We start from the raw sequence: 10,215 nt of genomic DNA, 5'->3' as shown, positions 1-10,215 counted from the left end.
TACCATATAAATATTTTTATATGGCAGTATAAGAGCTGCAGCCATTAACTGATTAGTCTTCTGAAAGAAAAGTCAAACATTTGTTGGTTCCAGCTGCTTCAGTGTGACGACTTCCTGCTTTTCTTTGACATTTCTAACAGTGAAAGAAGAAGTCTTTGGGTTTCTGGGCTGTTGTTTAGATTAAAGAAGTGATTTGAAGACGTCACTTTGGGCTCTGGGAAATACTGATGAGCATGAACAACACATAACAGGTTTTTGGGGGCCCGGATCAACACCGATATTAGGGAGTAAAAGGATTCTGACACTGATATATCGGGCGATGTTTATTTTCACAAACTTCTTTTGCAATGATCCTTCACAAACATAAGATAAAAAGAAAAGATATGAACGTAATGGAGTCATAATCTCTAAAACAAGTGTCCATATCCACGTTTAACCGATAACATATACGCCGATACCGATTATATCTGTGATATCTTAATATCAGCCGACCTTTATATTGACCCGGCTCTGATTATAAAGTTGCAGCTGATGTTTATTAACCCTTCACACTGAGTAACAAAAGTTCTGACAGTGAAACAACTTTAAAACTTGAGTTCAATTAACTATAAATGCACCATATTAAGTCACATCATTATTTAATATTACATTTCCAGGTCAGAACTCAAATGTTGTATCATGAGATGTTTAGATTTAAACTCTAAACTTGTTTTGTGCGTTTCGATGAGAAGAAAACAGAAGCTGGCGCTCGTCAACATTAAAGCGGTACGAGCTGGATCCCGGGGTCGCTGTCAGAACACGTCAGAACTCATAAAAGGCTCGATCCTCCTCTTTATACCTTCAGGATCAAATTATGTAAAAAGCAACAACCCCTCTTTCATAACTGAAGCAGTGAGTCTGTCCGACCTGCTGGTGGTGCTGCGCAGCATCCATGAGCCGCTCGGTCCCACAGTGGAAACACATCCTGACTTTGAGGAGACAAAGAACAACACCTTTAATTAAACTCACCGACACCCGGCTGCCGTTATCAGTTAACACCAGAAACAAATCAATTAGCAGGAAAAACCTCAGCGTCCTCAGAGACCCGCTGATTACATTAAAAAGTCACACGGATGCAGTTTTATTTTAAAAATATACTTTAATACAACAGCTGCATATAAATATTAAAATATACATTATACAGGTGTACAGTACACTCACACAAAACCAAAAACAAAAAATATTAGGCTTCTATTTGTACGGCACTTCTTGTATTTTTTTTTTCTTTTTGTGTTGTTTTTTTTTTGTACTATTTTCTTAAAGGTTACTTACTGACGAAGGAGTTGTACATAAAGATGTGTTAATGTGTTAACAGGTCCGAAGTATCACTGTAGTAATGTGATTACTGAAAGACAGACGGGGGGAGGAGGGAGGAAAAAGGGAAGAAGAGAAGTAAGGGTTGCTGTACAGTATATGACATGGCATCGTGGAATGTTTGCTCGTCTCTCGATCCTCCTTTTCCTCCCGTCGTTCAACGTGTTTTCACATGGATTTAAAGAACCGGCAGGGATGTGATCGCTCAGTCTTCACTCTACAAAACGACGTCTTTCGTCGGATGTCAAAGCATCCGGACGTCGTGTCTTTTTTCGCCCTCACATCCGCAGCCGAACCTTCGACCTCGACTCGTCGACCCCGACAGAAACGACTGACTTGGTTTTGGTTAAAGCCGCGACGTGCCGCTCACACGTCACCGTTGAGACGCAGAGCTCAGCGCCTGCGATTCAAATCTCTGGTGATGTTTTAAAAACCTTTTACCCTCCTGAGTGTTCACCGTGCAGACTGATGGTACGATACAAGTTATACAAGTCCAGAGTCACACGTGTAAAATCACATTACTTCCACAAAGGACAGAGCCAGGCTACCTGATTCTCCCGTTTCCATTCTTTACACTAAGCTAAGCTAAGCTAATCATCTGCCTGTGCAAAATGAGTGCAAGCGCACGTGTTTTTCCAAATATCTCAAACTATTCCTTTAAACCTTTTTAACCTGGGCATCTCCTCGCCTGAATTCAAAGCAGTCAGGCGGACCGACAGTGTAACACGTCCTTAAAAGGGGCAAATGCGACGGTCTGATGATTTGGGTCAGCTCGATCCTGAAAACAGTGGTGGCTGTTAGAGGGTGAGCAACACGTCTCACAGATCTTAAGGTGTTTTGATGGTCAGTAACTCTTCTGTTTGAATTTAAAGCTTTTCTGTCCACTGCAGTTTATACATGTATGAAAACAGATTTTTAAAGCTGTAAAGATTCAACGTTTTCTCAGCCAGTGTCATTGCAGATATCTCAACCCAGACGTCTGCTGATCTGAAGTACTGATACAATATTATTTTATTAGTGTTGAGCGAGTACTCGTCTGAAATGAGTATTCAGTACAGAAAATGTACTTTTTAGGACTTGGACTGAGTATAAATGTGTCAGTATCTGTCGCTGTGATGAAGGAAAGTCACTGCTGGGTAGTGGACTGGGATCAGAACATTGATCTGAAGCTCAGTTCTGAGGCTGTCGTGTAAATAGTTTTCTCATAAATAATAAATGTAACAACTTCTGATAGACCCATATTCATTTCAGGCTGACACAGGTGGATCAGAACTATGGTCGCACAGAGCAGACGTGTCGATTCAAGCTATCGTCATTTCTTAGATTACGTTTGGAAAACAGGTCGACGCAGCAGACGAGATATTTTCCTCTTGGTGAGGACCGAAGTTTAAAGTGATATTACCGTTTTTCCTCACATTTAGCTACTAACAACAATACAGGACAAAGAAAAGAGTTCATTCACTCATTTAGTCTAAAATGGAGACATAAAAGCAGATAAAATGGTGGACTGGGTTGGCAGTCAGCCTCGACTTTCCCCGGGAGAGCTGGTGGCAGAGGAGTATGCTTTGTGAAAACGAGGATTTACCGGGAACCGATCTAAACGCTGCTGGTGTCATTATTTTACAGTCGTTAATCTACTTTGTAACGATGAGTTAAAGCAAAAACAAACGTGTGTGTAGACAGTTTAAGTCTCTTGTTAGTGTCCTGATTTATGCATGCAAGTATGTAACATCACCTTTTTCCAACTGAGCTCCACCAAGTGTTCGAACTCTGACAGAACATTGTGTCGTCATGTAGAATCTCATCGCTCATGTTATAAAACTGAGGCAGGAAACAGGGTTTTCAGGGTCTTTAAACGACCTTCTGTGTCTTTGAAACATCACCAGAGATTTACACTTTTATAAAAACAGACGCTCGGCTCTGTGATTTGAATGTCGGACATTGAGAGGCACAAACTGGAGCTAGCTTTCAGCCGGCGTCCAGCAACTCCGCTTCAGTTTTTAAAAAAGGCGTCACGTTGACCTGCAGGTCTAATCTGACACCTTCACTCCATCTGGCTCCATCCCAGACGGAGGTTTCCAGGTCAGTGAAAAAAGGAGACGGGGGCATCAAGATGCAGGTCGCCACGGCGAGCGGCCACAATCCCTCTCCTCCTCCTTCTCCTCCGCAGCTGTCAGAGTGTGAAAGAGGGCGGAGGTGATGGAGGGGATTAAAAAGTTTGGGATAAGCTATTCTGAGGCCCCGGCTAAGTGCTGCTTCCCCCAGTCGCCTTTGAAACCGGAGAAGCCTGAGTGTCTCCCACAATGTGAGCGCTGGGGCAGAGTGGGGACGGGCACCCGGAGGTCAGCAGCGTCCCACCAGTGTAGGCTTACTGATGGCTCTATTCAGCCCGCCGCTCCACGACACCTCCGCTCACATGAGAGGTGCTGAGGGAGGGAGGCAGGAGGCTTCTCCCCGGCCCTCGTCACTCCGACGCTGCTCCTCCATTTGTCTCAACTCGACTCGACTTAGTGTTTTTCCAAACAGGGACTACATCAGACTGAGCACAAACAGAAGGATTTAACACAGAGCAGCTCTTCAGCGTCAAACCTTTACAGCCAATGAGGGTGCAACTTATGATCAATTCATCTTTTAATAGTTTAGCCAATTAAAAGTGAAATCACACGTTCCCAGAGATCGAACTGCCGGTGTGGTTTCATACCAAAATATATTAAATTTAGAGTGATATGAAGCAGAAATACAGCAAATCCTCACACAACAGAGGCTGGAAACTGCTAATGTTCTCTCTGAGTTCCTTTAATAATCACTCAAATTATCAAAATGGTTGTTTGGTCTTGATTTTGAGTTGATGGACTGACACCAGATGTCCACCAGATGTGTCCGTCACGTCTCCGTCACAGTTCAAACGTCCATCAGAAGCGTTTCAAGAAGCTGCTCACAGCTGCAGCTCGTTTACGATCAATATGCTGAGCGATACTTTGTGGTTTTCCTTTACTTTGTGTCTGTGTGCACAGTTCATTGTGCCATAATCACACTATTATTAGCATCAGATCAGTATCACAATGTGTACAGTCGCTTTTATTTCTGCTGTGTTTTTCTTCTTTTTATGTATTTTTAAATTTCTCAACGTGCGTCTGCAGTCGCACCTCAGAGACGGATAAAGTTATTTGAAATTGAATCGCACTGAACGAGCTGAAGGAAAAATAATTGCATCCTGCTTCACAGACTTTAGAGACGCAGTGACGTGAATAAACTGTCAGCAGCATATAGAGGTGTTCATGTATGATTATAAATGGAGAAATCGCCGTTAAGGATTGAAAATGTCATTAATCGACAATCAGAGACGGCACAAATATATCAAAGAGTCTTGTTACAAATTACAAATACTTGTTGTGCAAATACATCAAAATAAAATACACTTTATATTAAAGAAGCACAAAAATAAATTGTATTTGAGCCTCAGTGCAGGTTGTATTTCGTAGAATAGCGACAGACGGGCGCTCTGCGATTAAAATGAGGTCACTATCTTGTGTTATTTAACTCGTCACTCAACAAGTTGATGTTTATTATTTGTTCTTCTAACTTCTAATGTAAATATTACATCATATATCATATATCAGTGGTTAAAACAGTTTTATAATGGAAAAACACATTTTATTGTTACTGACAAGCAATTGTTAATGCAGCCGACGATTGTCTAAAAATTTGTATCCATCGTAGCAAAGGAAGGTAATTTATTCAAGGAGTATTTCCACCATTTTTGGGGGATCCACTTATTTTCATTCTTGCCTTGAGTTGAGATTAAAACCAGTGTCGTGACAGGCGGCGCAGAGACTCCCTTCGACATGTCTGTATAAAATTCTGTTGCGTATTAAACTGGACCTACGACAACATGCAGGGCGGCCTGTAGTGACACGTATAAACAGTGTTGTCAGTTGTAGCATGGCTAATGTTAGCATGTTAGCATCACCATCTGCACCGTCTCCAGATGGACGGTATGTCAGAGTCTCTTCCTCCTTACAAAACAATCTGGTGTTGCATCAATGTTACATAAATTAAATGTTTTTGTGCTTCTGTAACATGTTGGAATTAAGTGATTCGGTTTTTAAAACAACAAAAACTTCCAGATGTTATCAACAATCGTTTGGAGGCCTCGCTGGAGGAAGTCTTGAGGAGCTCCTGTTGAAGACTCAGGGCTCAGCATTTTCACTGGAAACTGCTGGAAATATCTGGCCTGCTCTATCCAAATTTAACTAAATCTGCCCACCAGCACCTCAAAAGCTCTTCTGATTCCACCGGCAGCCATTACTGTGAGGTTGCCGGGCAACCAGCCGAGACTCGAGGAAGTCAATGGACCCGGCCAACAGAAAAGTCCTGCACGTGACCACCCTGAACCATAAATATGTGTGTGAGTCAGTGAGCTGTAGAGGAGGATAATGTTACCTGTGGACAGAGCCAGGATTAGCTCTTTATGCTAAGCTAACTAACAGCTGCCTGTAGCTGCATATTTACCGTAAACAACCGTTAGCGTGGCGTCTTTTCATCCGACTCTCAGCAAGAAAGCAAACAAGCGTAATTTCTGAAACTATTCCTTTAAATATTAAATTCATGGTAGTTAATCCTCTGTATTTGTTTAATGATGGGGTGAACTGATGGACGCTGGCTGCAGCCGCGACACGACTCAGCCGTTGTGTCGGTGGACATCTGGTCTATTTAATTATTCAACTGCTCTCTTCCAGCACTTCAGCCAAATATAGAAGAAAGTCCAGATATTCACAGAAGTGACTGACAGTCGATCGCAGCCTAATGCGACCGGACCCGCATTAAAAAACAGATTTCTTCATTAGCAGTTCCACTTAAAGACTCGACATCTGAGGAGCTCGATCTCTTCTGTCTGTGTGAATCTGCTCTGAGGGGTTTCAAGCTGTCGCTGCCCCCCCGACAGCTGAGGTGGTTGTTTCACTACGAGGACAGAAAAGTTTCTCTTTCTCAGGCAGAGAAACGTCAGCGACAGACAGTTTCAGGACTGTTTACTTCTCCCTGTCTCTTGTGACACCGAACAAGGAAGTGATTCAGATAAGAATCGTCCCAATTTATGCAAAGTCATTGTCCATATTAGGTCACAGCCGGTTATATCTGTGAGCTGAGAGCATCGGTTCTGTTTTTTAAAGGTCCCAGCTGTTTCCTCGAGTCGACCCGGGCCGAGCTCACGAAGACAGCCACAGAAACGTGACCCCACAGCAGCCATCTTTGGGTCGTTCCAGTTCCCCCCGCGCGGATCTGCCTCCCGCTTCCAGGTACTCATAAACAGAAGCTTTCTGGGAAACTGAGTCAGGAATGTGAGCACAGACAAGAGGCCTTGCCAAAAAGAGGCCGCTCTGCGTTAAAGCTATACAGTTAAAGGGATATTCCGCAGGAGAGGAATGATGCTACAGTGTCATTTTAAGCCCTTTTCTACGAGCTCACTAGTTGTGGAAAATCCGGCGTCATGTCTTGTTTGTTGTTTGGATCTGTGGCAGGAATTCGCTGCGTTACAACAGTTTTCTGTTCAGTTCAGTTTTTGGCATATACGTGAATGTACACAACAGATGGTGCGTCGCGTTACATAACGCCACTTTCGGAGGAAGGAAAACATCAGGACAAACTTGAGCATTCAGAGTGGAAATCCCTCTTAAACCCAAAGAACTTGTCCTCCTCCGACGCGACAGATGGTTCGCACAACATTTTAAACTCTGTCGGTGTGTACAGTTGTTTTCAGCCGTTCCCTCTTTTTTTGTTTGCTGTTGTGCGAGGGCATGTGAAGGAAGCTGCTGCCAGCATCAGATCCTGTGACTTCCCAAGCCTCGAGAGAAAGTGGGAGGAGGGAGGAACCACTTCTCCGCAGCACAAGCAAGTGCAGAGTGCACCTTTAACAAATCATTTTTATTCTACTGGCTGCGATGACCGTGTCCTGGATCCTCATTTACAGTAAAATGATCACATGGAAACCTGAGCAGGTTTCTGTGGTGATGTTTAATGTGACATCAGAGCCTCTCGCTGCTGCATCAGGCATCATTTTTTTTTTGCAAAGCGACAGGCAAGATATCCGTCTTTAGCATCAGAGCTTAAAAGCTCTGCACACCGGCGGCAGAAATGCAGGAGGAAACCTTTCCAGCTAAACGCCAGGAATCCTCTGTTTACAGTACATGTCTATACTCATACGACCACGAGCAACATTTCCCAGAATGAGAGGGAAACACAAACCTAAACAGGAGCGAGACAAACTGCTCTGGCTTTCAATATGATCACGAGCGAGACCTCGAGGAGGTGAAGGTTAACTGCTCCTCTCCTGGTTCAGACAGGAAATGGAGTTTCCATAAGAGGAGAGTCGTATGTTATATCGCAGCAGCTTTGGAACGCAGCCCAGTCAGGAGCTCGTCAAGGTTGAAAAACAAAAAGAGGAATGCCTCGCTAACAGCCACTCCTCTGCTTACATTTCCCAGAGATGATGTTCACAGAGAGCAGTGCCAGCTACTGATCCACGTATAGGTTTTAATCTGAAAGAAAAACATTTTGGTTGACTTTTTTTTTTTTTTTGGCTGAATGTGAGATAGGACCCGACACAGGCCTGCAGGTTTTTTTCCACTAAGTAAAGTCAAGTGAGGCCAAGCTGGGAGCAGTAGTCATGGGTTACGTTTTACCTTGTAATAGGGTTCAAGATCAGGCATAATAACACAGGTCCCTGTGGCTGTAAGCTCCAGGCACTTCAGAAAGGCGTCATTATGCAAACAAACTGCCTATTACAACAGTTCGTGCTCGCAGGCCAAAACCCAGTCAGCAGTTACCGCCTGATGCCTCCGCTCAGGTTTGCATTGCTTTTTTTCACTTTTCCATCGAACAGCAGCACTGCTGAGACAAACCGAGACCACCTGTGGAAGCGCTGAGCGCCCACAACGAGTCTCTCAATCAATATCTGTCTTCAGACAAAAGGTGCCATGAGTCTTTTTTTTCTCTTCTCTTTTGGAGGATCTGAAGCCCTCTTCAAAGGTGCTTGGTTGCTTTTACCACAGTGCAATTCAAAGGGTCCTTGACATTTTTTTTTTTTTTTTATGTCCAACAACATTTAGAGACCTTGGACAGATCGGTCTTCAGCTTCAGCAAAGACCGCAGAAGAAAGGCAGATTTCTCAAGACTGACGCCCACTCTGTGGGCTGTGGCATCGCCAGATAACAACAAAAATCAGAATAAAAAAAAAACAAACAAAAAACAAATCAAATGTATTTGCTTCCTAGATCTACAAGTGTTTTTCTCTATTTGTCATTGCAATTCAGGAAGGTGCGCTACATAATTAGGTCAGGGGTTGAGGAGAGGGCTCGGGGAAGGCATTGAGGACACTTCCCTTTTGTGGGTAAAAATAAAAGCCACTGCAGAAAAGCTGAAGGAGCACCAGGCTGCAGAGCTAACAGGGTGACGGATTCATAAAGTGTCAGTCCTTTCCTGTCCGTCACGCCACTCGCGCTCTCTCAGGTCCATGATATAGTGCATTTAGGTGAAAGGGGGGATTAAAGTCCGTTCGGTGACGTCATCCTCTGAGGACGCGTGCGGGTAAACATGACAACAATCAGAATGTTTCAGTCACTTTTCCCTCCACCTCCCAGAACAAAACGATGTGTTAATGGTTGGCAGCATCTGAAGCGGTTTTGGTGTCCGAGTGGTTTTCAGCAGTATCACTTATCTTTGGTCAGTTTGAATTAAGGTGCAGTTTTGTTTTTTTTCTCGTTCAGTTTTGACTCTGCTTACGTTTTGATGGGGTGAAGGAGTGTTAAAGAGGGAGGGGAGGGGGGAGGAGTGGTGGTGTGGGGGGGGTATTAAAGCTCCAAGGACTTTTCCACAACAATCAGGCTGTTGTTTCCATCAACAGCTGCTCTGGCATCAGGACTCCATCACTTGTTGTGTGTCACAACATTTACTGACATTTCAGACGGCCGATGCAATCCGAATGGTATGCAGTGCTTCTATAGGAGCCCGGCCAAACACAAAAAAACACACACACACACACATACACACGCACACACACCAGTTTCTTTGTCTTCCAGGCCTGGGCTCCTCCCACTTCCTTATTTTAGCACTTCCTCTATCCTCAAATGCCCCCTCGCCCTCGGCTCACTACCGGTCCCCTGCCGGCAACTACGACCATCTACAAAACAGTGCAATGTCTATTCATAGGCACACTGGGATACAAATACAGCACACAGAGGGAGAGAGGAAACACTATACACACTCATACAGTATGTTACATGTCCGACATGCACACACACACACATACAGACACACACACACATACGCACAGACAGAACACAGAGACGTCAGCAGCGGCAGCAGCAGCTCCGGCCCGGTGGTGGTGGTGGTGTTGCAGCCTGCAGAGTCAGAGCGGTGAACGCGGCTGCTGTTTGGAGGACCGACAGGAGAGCAGCAGGAGCAGGGTGGCAATTTACTCCCATTTTTGTTTAGGCTACTCCTTCCTCGTCCTCTCCCTCTTTCCCAGCATCTCCCACCTCTTCATCTCTTACTTCGAAAGTGTACAATGTGAGAGTGGCGGCGGTGCAGAGAGGCTTGGTCGATTCAGGTTGGTTGGTGGTGCTGGGACGGGGAAGGTGGAGGGAGGAGGAGGAGGGGCGAGGCTGGGTGAGTTTAGCCCGCCGCCTCATCATCTCCTTCCGGGGGCTCTTTGCGCTGGTTCTGACCGCTGGCGCTGGCCGCCAAAATCCTCTGTACAAAGTCTTTGGTCCGCCCAGCGACTAAAGGACCTGCAGCCGTCATGGAGATAAATTAGGAAGGTGTGACGGAAAGAAAAAGGACAAGACAGGAAATAGATCATCACAA

The 10,215-nt window shown here is 44.7% G+C and overlaps 1 protein-coding gene across 6 annotated transcripts in view; it reads right to left on the bottom strand.

Annotated features, from left to right (window-relative positions):
- Window positions 1-7,931: 7,931 nt before the first annotated feature.
- Window positions 7,932-10,215, bottom strand: part of LOC140993494 (uncharacterized) — a 28,614-nt gene continuing 26,330 nt past the window's right edge. For 4 of the 6 annotated variants that reach the window (XM_073462968.1, XM_073462962.1, XM_073462959.1 and 1 more), the window contains one exon: window positions 7,934-10,139. In XM_073462968.1, coding sequence (XP_073319069.1) covers window positions 10,024-10,139 — 116 coding nt within the window. In that variant the 3' untranslated portion in view covers window positions 7,934-10,023. Of the gene's footprint in view, window positions 10,140-10,215 lie in introns of all 6 variants that reach the window. The other 2 variants (XM_073462984.1, XM_073462952.1) reach the window with 1 other exon arrangement.

Source organism: Pagrus major, chromosome 1, assembly GCF_040436345.1.
Source record: "Pagrus major chromosome 1, Pma_NU_1.0".
NCBI lineage: Eukaryota > Metazoa > Chordata > Actinopteri > Spariformes > Sparidae > Pagrus > Pagrus major.
Note: the sequence above shows the minus strand (reverse complement) of the source record. Positions and strands in the feature narration are given on the sequence as shown.